Here is a 22,709-nt window from a genome sequence, read left to right as displayed (position 1 = left end):
ACAAGTCATCAAAAATAAAACACAGCAAAAGCTAGGAGTCCTTTATTGATGTAAATCTTACCACATAGACTCAACCAGGGAAACTATTGCATCAACCTGCCTCCTATATGCAGTCCTTTATGCATTCCCAATACTCAATTATGCGCAAGCTACGCTTCAAATGAAGCTAGATGCTTGCTATAACAGAATAGCAAAATTCACCACTAATACCACTTTGAGGTCTCAACTCTGCTTTGCCTTAACACAATTACAGTGGATGGAAGTTCCAATGTACCTAAGGTGCACTCAATTACTTGTAGTACAGGTTCTCATTCACAAATAAAACTGCCCAGCTCTAAATAATATGCTTTACGTCTACCACCCACATTGGCAACTTCATTCCAGTGAAAAACTTCTATAACCATTAAATCAATTAATACTGCTGCAGACACACTGAATTGCAGTTTTGTCTGCAACCTGTGGAAAAACTTCCAAATAAGCAAACCAAGGCACCTGAAAGGCTAGTGTAGAAAAAAATCACTCCACATCAAACAAGTAGCCCAGTTTATTCAAGTACACAAATACAAAAGTATTAACGCTTAACAAAGTCACCGCGTTTTCGTCCCTATCACACAGGACTTAAGATAATACCAAACCAGAAGAGTTAGCTCTATTTAAACCCATCACAGTTGGTTTAATGACTTAATTAAGTGTAATGCAAATTAATTAATCAATCAACCACAACATTTTACTAATCCATACATGATATACCAAAGAAATCCATGCAGGAAAACATTTAATGAAATCAACATAAAATATTAGTGCCATACCTGTGGAAAAACTTACCAATCCCCTGCAAGCAAATATACAAGCTTAAAATCTTCAAATCCATCCTGAAACAGCACCTCAATGGCACTTGCCTACGCTCATGTTCCTCAGTGGGTTAGTAATTAAAACAACCGTACATTAATCTATTCCATGGGGTACCTCAACTATACATTTTCAAATCTTAATTCCAGATGCACACTATCCCTCATCCTTTCTTTCACTACCAGTATCACCTCCTTGTAATTCTTCTCTAGCCCTTTTCCACAGCCTGCCCAATGTACTACATGGCTTGTTCTTTTAGTATTATCATATATAAAATTACAAAGCAAACTAGAGATAATCTGTACTGTGATAAATTGCATTAATATTCCACTGTATGTGCACTTAGCAACTAGGGAGCCTGCTTCCTAGGCTAAACATTTAGATTAATGTAATAATTGTAGTTTCAATATCTGTATCCCTGGGTCACTGCTGGAAAGGGGATTTTCTGTCCAGTTGGTCTTTCCTAGTCAGCAAATGTAAATATGTAAAGAGAGAACTTAGAAGGGCACCTCTGGTGGAACAGTGCCATAAAAGAATATCAGCTCCCAGTTTAACCTCTGGTGAGAAGTAATTCTTTAATATTAAAAATGAGATTCTAACCAAAACATGTGAGACTTCAATATGTGCAGTTAATACATATTTAAATTGTAAGAAAAAGGTGCAATGCACTAAAATGTGATTTTTTTTTTGTTTCTTATTTTCTGTGCAGTAAAAGTTCAGGAAAAGCATGCAGAGCCATAGTTAGGGTGGAATGAAGAGGGTTCCTATCCCAGGTGCAAGCTGTTAGGGGAATTGCTCAGAGCACCAGCTGACCCAGGGGAAAAAAATTGTAGATACATCTTTGGATGTTTGTTTTGCACATACTAGAATGCCATCTACCTTGAGTGCATGTGTAAACCACAGACAGCACAAGGAAAATACTGGACATTAATCTGCAAGCTAAGAAAAAGACATTTTAGTAAGTGCGTTTTACTTCAGACTACCTTCAGATGACCTTGTTCAGGGGCTAGACTTTAGCCTACCCTCAGAGTCAGATTACCCTGTCCAGGGGCTAGGCATCAGCCTACCCTAAGATTACCCTGCCCAGGAGGCATGCATTAGACAACTTTCAACTGCCCTGTCCAAGAGTCATTCTTCAGCCTAACATCAGATTACACTGTTCAGGGGGCAGGCTTCAGACTATGCTCAGATTACCCTGCCCAGGCTTCAGACAGCCTTACATCTCCCTGTCTATGGGTCAGGTTTCAGATTAACCTGTCTAGGGGCCAGGCTTGGGACTACCCTCTCCAGGGACCAAGCAGTGACAATAATATTTTCATATTCATGCATACAATACAATACAGTACCTACATCTGCCTGTATGTGATGTTTCTACAGAAAGTCCACACCAGTTGCTATAGTGTCAAAGTAAGTAGGCTACTGAGATGATCTTTGTGACGACTACTAACCAATGACACCACACCTCACCTGCTTTGACTCAAGTAAAAGAACAATGGGAACGAATGGCCTGACAGACCAAGAGTGGGTCTGATGGTCATCAGGCAGTGAGGGCAAAAAATCACAAATAAATACAGTAAACTCTCAGTTAACTGGAACTCAAGCAACTGGCAAAAAAAATCAAAGAAATATAGTATAATTTTCATGAGTTGCACTTTCTGCTTGAATGAAATGCTTATTGCAGAAGTGAGTGGATGCCCTTCATGGACAGTGCATTGCACACCCCTCTGCAATTGCTCAGCAGGAGTGTGTGTGTGTGTGTGTGTGTGTGTGTGTGTGTGTGTGTGTGTGTGTGTGTGTGTACATGAGAGAAATAGGGAGAAGGCAAAAAGTGAAATAAATACTGAAACCACCATGATGGCTGGTTAAATGGTGATCCCTATCGTCAGCTCGAGGAGCCCCTCGGTGCCGATATATAGAAGGCTGCAGGAGAAGACGGAGCCAAAATCACTAATGCACTAATGGAGCCGAAGGCCCAGGCACTGAAAGCACTGGGGCTGACTGAATGAGCTCCGGAGCCAAAACTTTAGCTTTTGGTTGGCGGGAGTCCCCAGCCGGGGACGAAGGCAAAGATTTAGCCTTAGTAGGAACATCCAAGATTTTCTTATGGGCTGTAGTAGGGGTTGAGGCCTCTGACTCAAAAATAGCCTCTGAAAAGGGAGATTTAAGAAGTCCCTTCAGTAACAGCTTGTTTTTCCTTTTCAACAAGGTTCTATTAGAAAAGTTTTCACAAATAGTACAGGGTGGGTCAACAGACAAATGGGAAGCTCCCAAACAATAAACACACAAAGAGTGTGCATCAGAAGTAGGTAGTTTGTGTACACAATTAGAACACCGCTTAAACCCCAGACTACCTTTCTTATCTGCCATGACAGCAAATTAATTAATAGAAAAGGTACCAGCAATGGTACAAGAGAGTACCCGAAGGTATGAGAGAAAAAAGGAAAGGGATTACCAACGATAGTAAAGAGAGAATACCTTGCGGTAAAAGTGGTAAAGAAAGAAGCAGAGAAACCTGAAAAAATTATGTACGCTAGATGCGATAGGGTAAGAGACAATGAAATATGAACTTTTCTGACAGAAAAGTAATCTGAAAAACTATTAAACAACAAATGACTGTACTTAGCTCAAGAGAAATAGCTTGACACGACCGAATGGCAACGAAATCTGAGGTAACAGGGAGAGGGGGGTTGTGTGTAAGAGTTTAGCTCGAGAGTTTGAAGCTGACGTGAACCTGGAAAATGGCCGGCTCGGTTCCGAGGTCGGAACCGATACCCATGCATAAGGAATGAACGAGGATTAACAATATCAGATCATTATTCTAATTAAAAATATCAGTGGTTACACTCTGACTTTCTTAAAGTGACTCAAGGCAAAAGGTGAACCCAAAATACTCATATTCATGATAGAGTTTACAGCTGATATTGTAAATTATTCATTCACATGCCTGCTTTAGCTACATTGTGACAATGTCAAAAAGGAGTAAACAGCTCAGTGTATCCTACAACATTTACAACATGAAGCAAAATAGATTTCAATACTCATGACTCCATCTGTAGAAATTTAGGACTTAATACTTAACAACAGTGCATATTTTGCACTCTTCCTTCTGTATCACAGCAAAAAATATGTCAACATAGGCACATAGAACATTCAAAGGATAAAAATAAATAATAATTCACCATAACTCTTAAAAGAGACACTGTTTTTATATTCTGCATCACAGCATTAATAATTTTGAACAAACAAACACAAAATAAGCAGAACCATGTTTTTCTTAATATTATTTCATGCTTGAATCTCCATTATTCTTTCCCCCACAGCCTTGCCTAAGGGCTCCATTGACACTTAACTGGCCCACTTATTCTTTGAGCACTGGAGCTAGGCACTCCTGGGCTGGATGAGAGGCCTGCAGCTCATTTGTTTCCACACAGGAATTTTGATTGGCCATTCCATTCCCTGTCAAGAGATTGGTGTTAGGGACTGGGCCAATGTTTTGGACTTGGTGGCAGCCTATGCTTTTCCCATTGGGAACATCCATGCTCTCTCTCAGCAGCTCTTCTGAGCCTGCTACTACTGGATGTTCAGGAGAAACATATTTCCATATGCTGGATTCCTCTTATCTTACTAGTAATAACGATTGTGATAGTGTAGGCTCAGCTGGCTCGAATGGCACCTGGTAACAACTAGTGCTGTTGCTAGGTGTCATCCCTGTGGCAAATCACAGCCACAACCCCAGCTACAAGGCGGGTAAGTTCGCAAGAACTGTTGTCTCTCATTTACCCTTGCCAGCTCCTACAGGCACCAGAGCTGTTATTTGAACTTGGATTGAATCTCCATTTTTTAGTAAAAAAATACATAAACATTCCCCAGTTTAAAGAATATTCTAAAATATGTATACATACACACACACACACATGTATGTATATGTCTGTATATATATATATATATATATATATATATATATATATATATATATATATATATATATATATACATATGGGTCTACCTGATAACACCGACACGCCAAAACACCAACAACGAAATAACCGACATGACAAAACTGAAAGAAACCGAAAGTTCAAAAACACGAAACTTCACATGCCCGACAAACCACAATCCCGACAATCAACAAAACAAATATCCGTAAAACACACACACAACACAAGCTCACCAAAAACCTTACAAACCTACACTAAACCTTACATACACAACTATCTATGCACTAAAGTTAACCTAAACCCTAACCCCAAGGTCCGTCACTATTGCACACTTACCTTACCCGCACCCTAACCCTAACTCACTTAAACTGCCCCTAACCCTAAAGTTTGTCACTATCACACACTTACCTGACTCGCACCCTACCCTAACGTCTGTCACTATCACACACTTACCTTACCCAAACCCTGACCCTAACGTCCGTCCCTATTGCACACTTACCTTAACATGTCGGTGTTCTCAGCATCAGGATTCTCAGCTTTTGATCATCTCTGTTGTCGATCTTCCGGTGTCGGTGTTCTCATTGTCGGCATTGTGGACTTTTGGTGTTTTCTGGTAGACCTATATATATATATAAAATTGTACTGAGTGTAGGATATTCTGGAACACAGCTGAACTAAAAGAGGCTCTTGACCATGATTGTAAGTCTGATTTATAATGTAAAATAAATATATGAACCTTGGACCAAATAGCAGCAGCACACATCAAGGGGTACCCTGGAGAAGAAGGATGTAAAAGAAGCTGCAGCTCTTGTGGAGTGAGAATTAGGAGTTTTGGATAAGGACAAACCATTTTCTTTGTAGAAATGAGAAATACAGTCTGAAAACCAATGAGAGAGAATTAATTTGCATAATTCCTTACCCATCTTAGCTGGAGAAAATGATACAAATAACTGGTAAGTCTTTCTTATTGACTTGGTTCAATGTAAATAGAAATGCAACTAATGGTGCACATCCAACAAGTGCAGCATGTATTCACCATTTTTGCAGAACTTTGGAAAGAATACTGTGAGGTTGATCAATTACTTGACTGATAATTCAGAAGCCATTTTAGGATGAAAAGAAGATAAGTTCTTTAAGATACCCTATCTTTATGGAAAATCAGATAGGCAGTTTTTGAAGATAACATATGGAATTCAGAAATTCTCCTGGCAGAGGTGATAGATACCATAAACAAGAGTTTTCCATGATGAGAACTTCAAATCAGCTTTGGTTGCAGATTCAGAAAGAGGGTCAACCATAGTCTGCAATGGAATAGTAATATCCCAAGGTGGAGCCAGCTCCCTGACTGGAGGGCAAAGAAGAAAGGTACCTCTTAGAAAGGCTTTGGAAAGTCTGGGGGTTACAATGGGAATATGGTCTTCCCCAATATGAAAAGAAGAAATAGCTCCAAGCTTTACTTTGATAGTGGAATAGCTGATCCCACCCTGAAAAAGAGATTCTAGAAACTTGACGATAGCTGGGAGTGGTACTGAAAAGGGATCAAAGTTTTTCTTAAAGGCCTAGATGGAAAATCTTATCAATTTACTTTTGTAGATTCTCTTCATGGGAGTTCTCTGAGAAGAGGTTAAAATATAACTGACAGAGGGAGGAATCCTGGACTATCTAACCATCATCAGAACTGAGAAGCCATACTGTTAGTCTGAGAGACTGAATGTCTGACCGAGGCACCCCAGAAGAATGAAACAGAAGCTCTGGAGCTGAGTCCAATACCCAGGGAGGGTGCACTAGATATAGCTAAAGGAAGGTAAACCACATCTGTTTAGGCCTGTAAGGGGCTACAAGGATGACTGTGACCTTCCTCACCAAAGATTTCTGTAAGAATTTAGAGGGGTAGGAGGAAAGGTATGAAGGTGTATGGAGAGCTAATTAATGACCAGAGCATCCCCCAGTGACTCCCCTCTCTAGAAATCAGAGCAAAGTATTTGATGTTGTGGGAAGATGAAAAAAGTCTCGGCAAAATTGACCCCAATGCCTGAAAGTGCACTCTGCTGTTACTGGATTGTGGGACCACTTGTGGAGAAGGAGAAGAGACCTGCTCAGCCTGTCTGCTGGAACACTGGACTTTCCCAGAATGTGCATTGCTATCAGAAAGCAGTGCTCATTGCCATACTCTCATGGGCTCCCAACTCAAGTAGTAAGGTAGAGTTCCTCCCTGTTTGTTGATGTACTGACATGTTGTGTATTTGAATAGGTATCACACCTGAGGGGAGAGGGACCAGAAATGCATATGATGCTAGCAGAACCACTTTCTTCTCCAAAACACTGATGTGAAGACTGGCTTCTGTCAGAAACCATGTGCCCTGGACTGTCTTTCCCAAGAAATGCTCTCCCCAACCACAGGTGAGCCGCATCTGTGGTCACTATGGCTTGGGGGTGAAGGTACAAAAAAAGGACATCCCTGAGACACAACCAGTGACTCCAACCACCACCGGATGTTAGATCTTAAAATCTCCATTAGTGATGCTTAAAAGGACATGTTGTCTGATAGACTATTGGACTGACGAAGTCTACTATCGAAATCTCATATGATATCTGGCCAGCAGAAACAAGGGTGATCACTACCACCATGGAGACTAGGTGACATAGGATCAGTCTTGTTGGTGCATACTGGTTAGAGAGCACCAGTAAGGTTTGCATGTGAAGAGTTGAAATCCTGATTTGATGGAGCTTGGCAATTTGAAGTTCCATATCCAAGAGAGCTATGATAGGACTAAACAAACTGTAACTTTGGACTTTACTGTATTTACTATAATCCCCACATTTGAACAAAGAAGGTGCATGGAGTCCCTGGTCTAAAGAAGTAGGTTCTTAGAGGAGGGAGTGCTGAGGCAGTCAGATGGATAAAGAAACATCGGGAACTCCTGCAGTTAAAGGTGAGCTGCAACTACTGCCATAGATTTGATGAACACCAGCAGAGGCTGTGGTGAGATCAGAGGGCAGAGCTCTGAATTGAAAATGACTGGCTCCCAGATGGAAGCAGAGGAACCTCTTGAATTGTCTGTCATCTTTATGTGGTAGTACACATCGTGGAGATCAGTCGAGCACATTCAGTTATTTTTCCTTAGGAAAGAAAGACTAGATTGTACTGTGACCAAATCTGTCAAGATGACTAAGGTCCAAGAATGGCCTTAGGTCCCAGTTCTTCTTTGGCAAAAAAAAAAAAAAAAGGATTCTGAGTAAATTTTGAATTTTCTCTGGTTTGGTGGACCTCTTAGATGACTCGATTCTTTAGAAGCTTCATTATCTCTGAAATGGCTGCTTTGCTTTATGAGGGTGGAACACTGGGAACTTTCTTTGTAGGCATAAGGGGAGAAATAAAGGGAATGTGATAGCCATTGGATATTATTCTCCACATAAATGTATCTTGGGTGATGGATGTCCAGGTCATTGGGTGTAGGGAATAAGTTCCTAACGACTGCCTCCAGAGAGTGGCATTTGGGCAAACATTCAGATGCACTGGTAAGGCCTGTTGGAGAAGGGACCCCGAAAGCCCTGTTTTTGCAGACCACTCCGACCTGGTGATGATATTCACCATTAGAGATCCTGCACTCTGCTGCTGGGGATTCTGTCTCTAGAAGTGTTGGAAATGAACCCTTGTGATTCATGGAACCAAAGCATCTTCTATCTCCAGAAGTGTTGGGAATGAACCCATGAGACTCCTGTAACCATAGCTTCTTCCCACCCTTTTTTGCTTCCTTGAGAAGGTTCTCTGAGGGGTTGAAAACTTGACTTCTATGGCAGACAGGGTTTTACTGTCTTCTTTACTTCTAGAAAGCTTTTCTTTCACTTTTGGTCCAAACAGTGTTAATCCATCATAAGGGGTGTTAACAAAGGATGTTTTGAAATGTTCCACAAAATCACAAAGCCACATCCAAGTATGTCTCATGGTTATGCTGATCCCCGCTGCTCTAGAGGTGCCTTCCATGGTATGGGAAATAAGATACATCAAGATCTTGGATAAGGATTGAGGGTTAGCCAACTGCAAGTCAATGGATTTCCACTGCTTAACAGATAGGGAACATGAGAGACACATTTGGAGAACTATTTGGTCAGACCACTCTGAAAACAATTGTCATGTGCCAGATAGTTCAGACTCTTGATGGCAAAGGTCACCGAAATGTAGACTTGCTTCCCAAACTTGTGCAACATCCTCAACCCCCTGTTTGGTGGATAGACAGTGGAACTTTCTTCTGCCAATTCTCTCGTGGTAGCTGCTACCACCACCATGGAATCCATGTCAGGGGCAATCTTTGGGAGATACTAGAAATTTGTCAGGTTTATGAGGAAGTGACTCAGCTGGATCCGGTTCCTTCCATGCTCATTCAGAGATGAGAGCCACCATCTCGTCTGAGGGAGGGACCACCCAAGAAGTAGACTGGCCAGCTCCAAAAGCCTCAAGGAATACTGACTCCTCTTGGGAAGGTGCTTCAGTGGACCATTTTCCTGCCTGTCTGGGCAGTTCCAAAATTTCTCTGAAGGTAACATCCTCTAGAGGGGATCTAGGGGATCCGTTCCCTTTATCAAAGTCAGTATCTTCTGTGAGAGATTCCTGAATGGAATCTGTGCATCTCCTTTTACACTTGTGCTTCTGAAGCTTCAGTGAGATGCTCCAGACAGGACTCAGAAGGTGATGGGGGTTCTTCAACAAGAATGGGCCCAAAGCTCTTGGGTGCTAGTTGTCCCAATTGGACAAGATGAGCAGGCTCAAGACCTGGGGAAATTCTGCAAGAGACAGATAGATCCAAGCTCAAAAGGGAAGTCTGCTCTCTGGATGAAGAGTACACTTTCAAAACCCTTGAAGGCTGGGCCACAAAAGCTGGGCCAGAGACTGTGCCAGAGACCCTCAAAGAAGGAGCTGAGGCCCGTAAGGAAGTCTCATTCTGAGAAACCACTTGGCTCCAAATCTGCAGTCAGAGCCAAGCTGTCCATCACCAAAGCAGTGAAGGAGATGAACTAATCTGAAGGTCTTGGCACTGAACCAACTCCCCACACCCCACATTAACCAAATGGCTCTGAGATTCAGAAAGGCTCCAAAACATTTGGAGCTGACTGAATCAACAAAAACAGTGGAGTCTTCAAAGATAATGCCTTTGGCTCTACAAAGACATACCCTGGAGGGAATTTGGATCTTTCTGCCCTAATACTGCAGGGTAGATCAGACAAGGAGATAGAACTTGTTGAGGTAAAGAAACCAGTCCTCCAGATCTGACAGGGGTTGGAGTTGGGAGGACACCCAGCGGGATTTGGGTCCTGAGGAATTTCCTCAACATCCTGTCAGCCTCAGTAAGACTTCTGGAGGACCTGACTATGTGGAGACAAGAAGCAGAGGAGGAAGACCTTAAAATACAGTGAAATGTCTCTCCTGGAGAATTGCAGAATCACAAATCCGGGGAAAATCAAGCTCCAAAAGAGGCAGAATACCACATCTGATGAGGATTGGTTTGCCTTCATTGGTTCCAGTACCTGGACCAGGTCATTGGTTTTTGACAATTTCAGAGCCAGAGCCAGATCAAGGAAGGAGAGTGGTCTGGAGACCCTTTGTTCGAGACTTTAGATTTTTCTTTCTCTTTTTCTATTTCTTTTGTTTTTTTTTCACTCCTAACATAGTCAGCTTGTTTCTTGGAGAGCGGAGTGAGAATGTGTACTTTCTCAGGCAGAAGCCCCTTTAAAATCCAAAACTCACATTCATTATAATTCAGGAGTTTATACAAATCTTTTTAAGTTATATATATAAATTTTTAACATTTGTATATATTACTTATATAACTTATTTATAAGTTTTATTTGTACTTATCATATTATATGTATTATTTATTGGTCATGATTTTAGCAACACTTGAAATTTTATAGTTAGAAGCATGTTTTTTATGCTGTTTGACATTACACATTCAATTAAGTGTATTTAATGGGTTGGAAGACTTGATTGGATCAAATTAAATTACATATGTATATATAGGGAGGAATTGATGTGGTTACTTCATTCTGATGAAGTTAGCTGACGAAAACGTATAAGACAACTGTAGCAGCGTTATTTGTGTGAATTCTACCTTCTGTGGTTTGTGAAATAAAAGTTTTTGTAAATTATAGCTGGAACAGCTGTGCCTTTGTTCATTTAGCCATTTGACTACACAAGATAACACTCCCACTAGCACCCAACAAGAAAAAAAAACTACTATTGAGTCATAGAGAAAGAGCAAGAGAGAGAGATAGAGAGAGACTCAATAAAAAAGTACCAATAGAAATCCAACAGACAGGAAAAACCCAAACAAAACTACTAGCTAAATATAAAAAGTTTTTTTTTAATATATCTGGTGAGGAAAAGAAAGAAGAACTCCTAACAAGAAGAAGGACAAATAATAAGACTTTGACTTATCTCCCAGAAAACTGCCTAAGCACCAAGGACCACTTCTGTAGAATTTGGTGACAAATGTGATCTGAGGTATCTTGTCTGTAAGGGGATTATAGACAAGATGAGAAGCCTCAGCAGTGGATTTGAAGCTTGACAGTGGCCAAAGTTGGATCCAATTTGGATACAAAGACCCATCCATTGGGGAATGGATGGAAGAGACAATATCATATCTTAGTGTAAATAGTGGAAAAGGAATCTGACTATGTTCTGTGTAATTTTACATCAGTTTTTCATCACACTTATTACACTTTTTTAACACCATTATTAAATTATTATTTAAGATATAGGCAAATATATATTTATTTAAAATAAAATAAACGATATTAACATATTTCCAGTTACATACATTATACATCACATATGATCTTGTTTTATAACTATCATCAGTCCGACATTACATAAATTGCTTAATTCCTGCCTTCCCTTAAACATCACTCCTCCTCCAGAATGTTATTCTGCATGTACTGTTCCTACAATTTCCATTTATTTCTATGTAATTTGGTCCTTCCCTTTTCTAAAGATCCCACTTCAAGTTCTTTTATGTCTGTTACAGCATTTAAAACTTCAAATACAGTTGGTTTAGACTTTGAATTCCATTTCCTAGTAACTGCTTTTTGGTAGTCACTAGAATTAAATTTAACAATGCCTTACTGTGTTTAGGAAATTCAGATCTTGTGTCCTAGCTAAAGAGAATAATTCCATAACTAGGGAATTTTTAAAATCCGCCAACTCATTACATTCCCAACATTATGTTCTCAGTTACCTCCTTCTTCCCTATCACATCTTTAACATTTGCCATTTAACCGGGGAAAAAGTCTTTGGAGTCTGATTGGGGTATAAAAATATCTATGCAAACACTTCCAAGCAAAAATCTATTCATTCTTGCAAACTTGGTAGCCATATGTATGTCCTCCTATTGTTCCCTTGTAAACTGCTTATCCAGTTTCTCTTCCCAATCTTTTCTAACCTCCTCCGATTGATTCTTACAATTATCATGCAATATTTCATATGATACTAATTATCCTTTTTTAGCAGCAACTTCAGTTCTAGATTTAACTAAAACTCTGCCAAAGCAGGTCTTGCATTTAGGACTCCCCCATCTCTGTCTCTTTGCCTGTTCTCTGATATCAATCCCTGGTACGGATAGCAATCTCTAGAGTGCAGTACAAATGTTTTCTTGGCCTCATCCCATTCTATTACCTTTCCCTCTCTAGTTACTTGTTCCCAATACCTTGGATCCTTTGCCAATTGTCTCCAGTACATTCTAGCTCCCTCTTCCACTTTCTCTGTTTCCCTTCCTGCAGTCATCCTTATCAGCAAAATTTCCTTTCTCCATTCTCGTGTTGGATTACTTCTTAGAATACTTTCTGCTAATTTTTGAATACAATATTCTGTATGGCTGTTATTATTCTGCTTAGGGATCTACATCCAAAATTCCACTCTCTCCTTATTTCTTGAATTTCCCCAATTTCATCATCATCCCATTCCTCTTTGAATTATAACTTTCTGCTTATATTATGTATATAAGCCTTAATGGTGTAGCTCTAAAATATCCCTTCAAATTAGTTAATCCTAAACAACTTTGTTCTACTAGAAGGATCAACTTATCCCACTTAATCCTTGCACTCTTCCCATCCCAGATAAACTCCTTCAACTCATTATTAATTATTATCCACTTCTTCTCATCCTTATCATCACCAACCCCCATTTTTTCCCATTTTTTTACACGGAGTCAGGATGTTGTGTCAACTGTTGGCATCCTGCTTTCTATTCAGTGACACTCTCTTCCATTTTCAGCACTCATGCCTGACTGTCACAGGTCTTCTCTCACACAGTCCACCTGCTTCTTTGCTGGATGCCCTTATTTCCTCTTGCCTTCTTCATTCTGTACCAAAGCATCTTCACTAGTTTTTTCTTCTGCTTTTCTGCACATATATGTTTTGTTTGACCCTTTCTGCAATTGGAGCTACTTTAGCTTCTGTTCTGATATCCTCATTTCTTTTTCTGTCCCACAGTGTACATCCTACCACCCACCTTAGGCTCTTCATCTCCATTACCTCTAGCTTCCTCAACTGCTGTGCCTTTACTGCCCAGGTTTCTGTACCACACAGCAGTACTGGTCGCACAACTGTTTTTTACACCTTGCTTTTCAGCTTCTTTAACATTCTTCTATCATATACCACTCCTGTCACTCTGTGCCAGTTGGCTGCAGCCCCTCTGACTCTAGCTTTGACATCCTCATTCAGACTTCCTTCTCATCAACCACCCCTCTCAGGTACTTGAAGTTGTTAACCTGTTCCACTATTTTGCATTTTATTTCAATTCTCAGCTTCTTCTGCTTCCCCCATTTGTTGCCATTACAATTGTCTTATCTGTATTTAGGTTCATATCACACACATTCAGATTTGCATTCCATTCTGCTATCCTTTGCTGAAGTTCTTGCTCAGAGTCTGCCCTGTAATGCCATATCATCTGTATACAGTAACTTTGCTGCTCTCTCCCCTCTGACATGTTTGCTAATGAAGTCCATCACCAGTATGAACAGCAACGGGATTAGAGATGTACCCTGATGTACCAACCCCCACTGTGGAAACCCTCTGTGATATGGCAAATGGTGTAGGTCAACCAAATAAACTTGAAAATAGATAAAATCAATGGACGGAGGGTCCAGAAATGGTTTTGATAAATTTATTGAAACAACTTAAAAAATAAAATCTTAAAACATTGAGTGATTTGTTCTCATAAAAGAGACTTCATCAGAATAAATATGTCCCGATACAGAGCCATTAAATACAAAATTAAAGTAGATTTCATTGGTGATTAGGTAATTAATTAATTAAACAGTGTAAGAAATTTCTCTGTGTGGAAGATTTTCAATCCATATATATCTAGTTAATCACTGTACATTAATCAGATCAGATAATGGTAGTAGAAGTAGCAAACTTAAACTCATCCTAAATAAAAAAAATAATAAAACATATATAATTTGAAATATTATACAGAATTAAAAGTACGTGAATTGCACTGACGGCTTAGATTGGGAGCTACCTTTTCTCCTGGGTTGAACAATTGTGTTTCTAGTGCACCTGTTCTAAATTAAAAAATATATATATATAATTTATGTTTTTGTATGGGAATATTATTTTGGTATTTTTGGTGTGCTCTTTTAACGTTTAGCAAAGATTATATACTTGCACTTTTTCATATAGGATTTCAGTCACTGTGCATCTTGACTTTTATTCTGGCCCTTTAAAGGAAATATGATTTTAATTAATTAATTAATTACAAAAAAAAACAAGTAATCTCCGTGGTATCCCCAAAGTCTCAAACAACCCAATAAACAAGTATAGTGGGTGATTTTTACAATGTATTTTTTGATTGGAAAGTATATATGTATACATTTATATATATTTGTAGATTGCCAAATGGTCTAAGGTTTCTATATTTCTAGCCATGTAGTGTATTGTCTTGGATAAAATCACAGACTTAATAATCTGGTTAAGTAAGGGGTACCACATCATTATTAATTTTATTTAAAGTACATAAGGGTTATATTATTATGACAGCTACCAAGTAGGGCAGGACCAGCTAGAATGTCACACTGATGGGGAAGGGATGTAAATTTAACATGTATACCAATAACACTTTGTTTTACAGCACAATAAACCCCTCCCTTGCTGATAAAAAGTATATATATAGTTAGAAAGCTTGTGAGGAAACTGTTACTCTGTTATTGTTATTTTACTTGGATTGCTTGTCTGTGTACTTAGTTAGGGATTTTCGACTGGAAACAGACTGTCTACCCTGCTTGGATTACTTTCCAGCACTTATCAAAAAACTGGTGTTTATAAAACTAATCCTGAATTATTTTTATCAGTGGGGCCAGAGCCTGTATTCATTTCTAACTTCAAGAAACTGATGGAGAACAAACAGGTGTCCTTTTCCAAGACCTCCAAAGGCACTACAAAATGTGGACATAGCAAACAATGCACATATCACAAGGAATTAGATTGTGGTGTTAGGAAATATTATGAAAACTAAGATAATTTTTCATGATGGTAATTGTACTGCCAAAGGGTGGTCTACCTTGTGATTTGGGCAGGATGTACAGTATTTTATGTTGGCAAAACTAAACTGAGCGTGCCCTCAGGATACGCATTTGCGAACATACATATAACATCGTCAACAAAAATGAAAGTAGTGCCTTGTATAGACATTCTATCTAATGTAATGGATTTAGCAAAATTTTCTTTGGTATACTGGAAAATATTACACTGGATCCCAGAGCAGGGGGATTGGAAAAATTTCTTAAAAGTACGTGAATTTCACTGACGGCTACCTTTTCCCCTAGGTTAAACAATTGTGTCTCTATTGCACCTGTTCTAAGTTAAAAAAAAAAAAACAACAAATTATAATTTATGTTTTTGTATGTGAATATTATTTTGCTATTTTTAGTGTACTGTTTTAATGTTTAGCAAAGATTATGTACTTGTACTTTTGCAAATAGGATTTCAGTCACTGTGCATCTTGAGTTTAATTCTGGCCCTTTAAAGAAAATATAACTTTAATTAATTACCAAACTGCCAATGACATCTACTCTACTCTTGTTGATAAAGTCTCTTTTATGAGATGAAAGCACTCAATGTTTTAAGATTTTATTTTTCAGGTTATTTTAATCTATCTGAACCATTTCTGGACCCTCTGTGGCATTAATTTTATCTGTTTTTAAGAAACATTTAAATGCAATATGCATCACATATATTTTCTTTGGTACTATCATCAGTCCAGTACAACAAAAAAATTGCTGAATTCCTGCCTTTCCTTAAGCCTCACTCCTCCTCAACATTATTTTGCATATAGTGTTCCCACAGTTTCCATTTACTTCTATGTAATTTGCTCCTTCTGTTTTCAAAGACCCCCCCTCTTCCAGTTTTTTTACCTCATTTATAATATTCAATACCTCAAATACAGTTGGTGTAGACTTTGATTTCCATTTTCTAGTAATTACATTTTTGGCATTCAACAGAATTCAACTTAATAAGGCCATAGTATGTCTAAGGAATTCAGATCTTGTGTCCCACCTGAAAATAATAATTTCCTTACTTTCAACCATTTGCTCATTCAATATTTCTGATAGAGTACTCCGTAGAGAATTTTTAAAATATGCCAACTCATTACACTCCCAAAACGTATGTTCCCAGTTACCTGTTTTTTTTCCCATCATACCACCATTTGCTGTCTTCCTAAAGAAAACTTCTTTGAAATCTGCTTGTTGTGTACAATACCTGTGCAAACACTTTCAAGCAAAGATCCTAAACCTTCTGGACTCGGTTGCATATTTGTAAACCATACAGATGTCTTCCCATTGTTTTCTTGTCAATTGCTTATCCAGTCTCTCTTCCCAAGCTTTTCTAACCTCTAATTGATTGTTATAGTTATCATGCAATATTTTATATGCCCTACTAATTATCCCTGTTTAACAGCTGCTTTGGCCCTAGATTCAACTAAAAACTCTACCAGAGCAGATCTTCAACTTACAATTCCCCTATCCCTTTCTCTTTGCTCGTACTTTGAGATCAAGCCCTGGTAGGGAAGGAAGTCTCTAGCCAGCAATCCAGATATGTTCTTGGCCTCATCCCACTCTATTACCTTTCCTGCTTGAGTTATGTTCTCGCAATATCTCAGTTCCTTTGCCAGCTTTCTCCAGTAAATTCCAGCCTTCTCTTGCCTTTGCTCCATACCCATAATTGCAGCCATTCCTATAGGCAGAATCTCCTTTCTACATTCTTGTACTGGCCTTCTTCTTAGAATACTTTCTGTTATTTTATAAATATAATATTCTGGGTGGTTGTTATTCTTCTTCTTAAGGATAAGCACCCCAAATCCCATTTTCCCTCTATTTCTTGAACTTGTCCTTGCTTATCATCATCATCCCTTTCCACTTTGAATTGTAACCTTCTGCTTGTGTTATGTATTTAAGCCTTAACTCTGTAGATCTAAAATGTCCCTTCAAACCAAATAAACCTAAGCTACCTTGTTGTATTGAAAGGATCAACTTATCTCACTTAACTGTTGCCCTCTTTCCCTCCCAGATAAATTCATTCAGTTCTTTATCAGTTATTGTCCACAGTGTCTCCTCAGGTTGATAAAAGTATGCCTGATCCATATACAAGACTAAAGGATCTAAAATATTTTTCACTGCTTCCATCTTAATATCCATATCTATAAATAAGAGTTTCCATTTTCTCAATTTTTGTATTATTTTTGTTTGGTGTCTTCGCACATATCCTTAGCTGCCATAGCAGAAGCCTTTTAAATCCATACTCTTAAATACTTCTGTGACATCCCTATTCTGGACCAGTGATCAAGGGACCTCAATCCTAACCACTGCCACTGGTGGGGAATGTTCACTGTGAGAAAAATAGGCACACACAGTATTTTCAGATGCAGCCCTCTGCACCAAGTACAATTTTGCTTAAGAGCACACAGAGAATACACACTGCAGTCCTGGGGCTGGGCTTTCTTTCCAATCCAAGCTTATTCTGTCAAATGCTTTAACTACATTAAGATTCATCAACAGCAGAGACATTTTATTACATTCTGCTTGAAAATGTGCTGTTGTCAAATGTTTGCCTCCCCTTCACAAAACCATGTTGATCTATATTTACCAGTTTTGGCCACACCCTGACATTTGTTTAGCTAGTATAGACATAAACACTTCATAATCACAGTTTAAAACTGAAATGGAACTATATTAAGGCAGTACTGATGTGTCTATAATGTCTTTAGGCATTACAGTCACCACAGCTTTCTTCCAAGATGTTGGTGCTTCCCCCTTTTAAAATACTGTTAAATAAAGCCTTCCAAATCTTTATCACTTTCTTCCTTCGTAACTTTCAAACTTTGACAAGAATACCATCTGTTCCTGGAAACTTTCAAACAGATTGATTATACATCACCATTTGTATCATCTCCTCCTATATTAACTGTTAGTTGTTCAGTCTCATCTACCTCTAATGTTGGCATACTTGAGTTTTCCATGAATATTTCCATTTGGGCACTTTCTTGATTTCTAAATTTCTCTATTTTATACAAATTTTCATAAAATCTCTGAATTATCTCCAATACCACTACAAGATCTGTGGTTATTTTTCTTATTATAGCCTCCCTAAGTTTGTCAATAATCCTTTTTACTTCCTGTTGCCTGTTGTTGTGCTAAAATATTTTGTGCTCTGGAGTTATTAATACAAACAGTTGCTTAACAGCAATCTTTCTAAAGATATACATATTATCCTGATACTCCTGTATTTTCTCTTTTGCACGCTGCAGTCATACCTCCTCTTGTTCTGCGATATTCTCCTCATTCTGCAATACTTTATCCTTTGTCAGCCCTTTTCTTTTATTTCTACCCTCCTCCATTTTCATTTTATCCCACTCACTAGCTATAACATCTGAAGATATTTTTATTTTCTCTAATAACCATTAAACAATTTTCACTACCCATTCCTTAAATTCTTCTCTTTTTAATCAGGTAGGTGGGAAAGTGCCAGTGTCATATTTTCACTTTATTACCCTGCATTTTTATCTTAGTTTTATTGTGCATGATTTGAAATAGTTATTGCATGTGTGTTGAGGATTTCAATTAATTGCACATATTCCTGTGAAATATAATTGTCTATTTAGTCTAGTCCAGTTATTGTACCTTGGGGAATAATATAAATTCTCTCATACTGAATTCATGTCTTCCATACCAAATATTTTCATAAATGTCTTTAGAAATATACCCTCTTTTATGTTTTCTCTTCTAAGTCCCCTGGAAACAACTGCATTGCTGCAAATCAAGTTCCAGTCCCACCTATAAGTAATATTCCCTTCTGAAAGCTGATTTTTTCCCAAAATTTTTTTTAATCTCCATACTACCAGTTTTTGGTGGAATATAAATAAATGCCAGTGTAATCCTCCTCCCTTGCCAGTAGCCCCTTACTACCTCAACTCTGCCATTATTATCTCCCCTCCCTCTTCTATCATTATGGGAGCTCCTTTAGCAATTAGTAAAATTGTTCCCCTTTCCTTTATCCAGACATTCTGCTGAATATCCATCCTGAAATCCTTTCTTTATCAAATTCACATGTTCATTTCTTTTGAAATGTGTCTCCTGAAGCATTGCCACTCTGTATTTACTAATACAATTCACTACTTTTTTCTTTTTGCCTATACTAATAAGGTCATTTACATTCCAAAATAATAAAGACAGCATAGCCATTATGATAAGAAGTTATTGTTGCCACCTATTATACACAACAGCTTTGTTGAATGTGCATTTCCAACTTTTGACTTATATGCACACTGGTTTTACTTCTGTCTACATATTGACATCTACCCCCTCTCCATCTCACTTAGGCATTCTACAATCACATATTATTTATTTCTTGCACTTTTCTTTTATAGTTTACCTTCCATTTTCTTTTCTATATTCCTAGATAGGAATATTAAAATAAATGGTTGGTTATGAAAATATGTATATAAATATGTAATGTACTCATTTTACATTATGCATAATTAATATTACATGCTGAACTTTTACCATTAATAAAATATATACAAATATTTGCTTTTTACCTATTTGTGCAGCATCAGTAATGTCCTTTAAAGCTTCTAGTATTTTCTGTCCCAAACCTTTAAGGTTGTCCAAATCATCATGCATGGAAAATGACAAGTCCATAAGGTAGTACAAATCGATAGGGAATCCCTGAGCATGTCTGAATGTAACTGTAATATTTTCTGGCTGACCTAGAGTAAAAAAACGCATTGATTAATGCATATGAACTTATGAACCTATATGTTATAAATAACAAATCAGATTTACTGTGATTAGGCACAAGAACTTCAGACTATAGTTACTTGCCAAACTCATTGAGGATGAACAGAATTTACCTAGATGTCATTCAGTCAAGTACCCCAAACTAAAAACATAATACTTCACACAAAAATACACATACACCTGTATCATTGTAGTAGTTAGCATGTTAGCATTGATGCCTCATGGTTCAGTTCCCAGCTAACAATGCAATGTTTTGATGTTCCTCCTGTGTCCCTATGTTGTTTGGCAGGTTTCTCCAGTTCCTTCCACTTACCAAAGCCATGCCAGTATGTGAAATGGTGCTAAACTAAAATTGTTTAAAGGTGTGTGTGTGTGTGTGTGTGTGTGTGTGTGTGTGTGTGTGTGTGTGTGTGTGTGTGTGTGTGTGTGTGTGTCAAGGGGTGCTCTTATGATGGACTGTCATCCAGCTGAGGATTAGTTCTTTGCTCTAATGGCTATTAAAAATACCAAGAAAGGCTTTACATCCCTGTGCACTTATCTTGTTTCCTGCTACACACTTCAAGGTAATTTCTTCTGCAATGCCTCCTTGTCTGTCCATTATTGATTTCTAAAACTTAAGTTATATTTAACCCCTCACTAGTTAGCACTGGTTCTTTGCTTCTGTCATTCTTTTTCCCTTAGCCTAGAATAAACATTATTCCTTGTCTGTGTCATCTTAACTGGTTCTAATGAACAGTATTATCAGGTGTCTTCAGTTTATACATCAGACATATCATGGTGTCAACATTTCATTCTACAGTTGTTCTTTTTACTTCTGTGCCTTTTTTGCAGACTTAATTCTATCCTTTATTGTAATTTTGCAGAAGACTATCCGTGGCTATTTTTGTCCACTTGACCCTTTCATGTATGATGCATTGCTACTCTGCACAATGTGCTTGACCATCCCCAAGGTATATATTTATGCAGACAATAGCTTGCCAAATATTTATTGTAGCCACAGAGCATACCATAAATCTATTTGGTATTTGTTTTGTAAATAAAGTACCCTTCTAAGGAATCACACTATTATGGACTGTACAAAGAGCTTGAGGTCTCTGACATAGCATATCTGGCCATACTCCACTCTCCAGGTTTTTAAATATCTTGTGAGGTGTAACTTTCCGCAATTCAGATACTAGTACTTTTAGCAGCTTAACATTTTAACCTGCTGCTCTGTGGAGTTCAGCTCTTTAAACAATATGGGCTATTGCACACCTTTTTGTGATGTCTCCATTAACACATTTGTACAACTCATTAATCGTTATTTGGTGTGCTTGTCATAGTATAAGTATTACTGTAAAATATTATTGTATGCTCATTGTCTTTCCAGGTGCAGTCAAGACAGGGCAGGACTAGACTAGACTGACAGTATACATGTGTACACTGACTGGCTGCTGCCCTAGGTCAGCTTCACACTCCTCTCACCCCAAAACCCTACTGCCTTGGACGTCAGCAGTTTACACTTTCTTTAACTCATCCCACCATGTACAAAGAGAGTTCCATTACTTCATTGCACCATACCTTATTTCCCACATTGCAAATCTAAAATTACTATTTCAGTTTCTCAGTACTGCAGATGCATTCTTTTCAAAACTCCTTTGCAAAATTACACTAAGAAAAAAAAAGTACAGTTGTGTAAGTAAACTTACCATAACATTAGATGTTTGAATGCTCACTGCTGCAGTAGGCTGCACAGGATATAATAGCTGCCTAGCTTCCAAAGCTTCAGGGTATCTTCCACACACCCAATCCATTAGCAGTCTCAAGCTGAACTGACTAAAATGACAGGTTTGGATGCCAAGCCCTACACAGCTTTTATGCCATCTGAGAGAGAGAGAGAGGCTAAGCCCTGAAAGGACATTGCTAGGAAAAGAAAAATCTACATGTCCATACTGTGGAATAAAAAACACACAAAAAACAAAGGGGCTGGAGGGTGGGAGAGGCTACTGCAGTGATGATCATTCAAACACCTATTACTATAGAACGTTTATTTACACAACTATGCAATGTTCTTCATATTGAATATTGCTACAGTAGCTTAAGCTATATGGTTTGATTACTATAGCTTAGAATATCTGGAAGGTGAAAGGGGGAGGGTTTGGGAGCTCCTGGAAAATGGTCCTAGCAAAATCCAAACTAGACCTGGAAATAAATCTGGTATGTAGTACGTTGTAGAAGTATGCACAGAGAACCAAGTTGATGCTTATTGAATCCAGTCCTTTCCAAAAAGTAATAGATAAAGGCAAGACCCTGATAGAATGAGCCTTGACCTTGCCTAGAATACTTCTTATGTGGTGTGAATGGACAACCATTTGGAATCAGTCTTGACACTTGACACATGCTGTTCCTTCTTACCTTCACAAGAAATGAACAACTAATTAGACGTTCTCAAAGATTTTTTTTCTGTCAAAATAGTACCTGAGTTGCCTGAGGATATCCAAGGTATGAAGTATCCTTTCTCCCTCATTTTTGAGTTCAAGAAAGGACACAGGAGCACAGGGAGATGGATGGATTAGCTTAAAGTAAATTCAGATACCATTTTAGGCACAAAATGATTAGTTCTTAAATAAATCCTGACTCTGTGAAAGATGAG

At 38.3% G+C, this 22,709-nt stretch overlaps 1 protein-coding gene across 1 annotated transcript in view; it reads right to left on the bottom strand.

The window, feature by feature from the left end:
- LOC122792954 (integrin beta-2-like) overlaps window positions 1-22,709 on the bottom strand; it is a 1,413,174-nt gene that overhangs the window by 787,295 nt on the left and 603,170 nt on the right. The window contains exon 5 of the mRNA XM_044060545.1: window positions 19,876-20,046. Coding sequence (XP_043916480.1) covers window positions 19,876-20,046 — 171 coding nt within the window. The remainder of the gene's footprint in view (window positions 1-19,875; window positions 20,047-22,709) is intronic.

This window comes from Protopterus annectens, chromosome 2.part0 (assembly GCF_019279795.1).
Source record: "Protopterus annectens isolate FY-2018-M chromosome 2.part0, PAN1.0, whole genome shotgun sequence".
Taxonomy (NCBI): Eukaryota; Metazoa; Chordata; order Ceratodontiformes; family Protopteridae; genus Protopterus; species Protopterus annectens.
The sequence above is the reverse complement of the archived record's forward strand: the minus strand, read 5'-3'. Positions and strand labels throughout refer to the sequence as shown.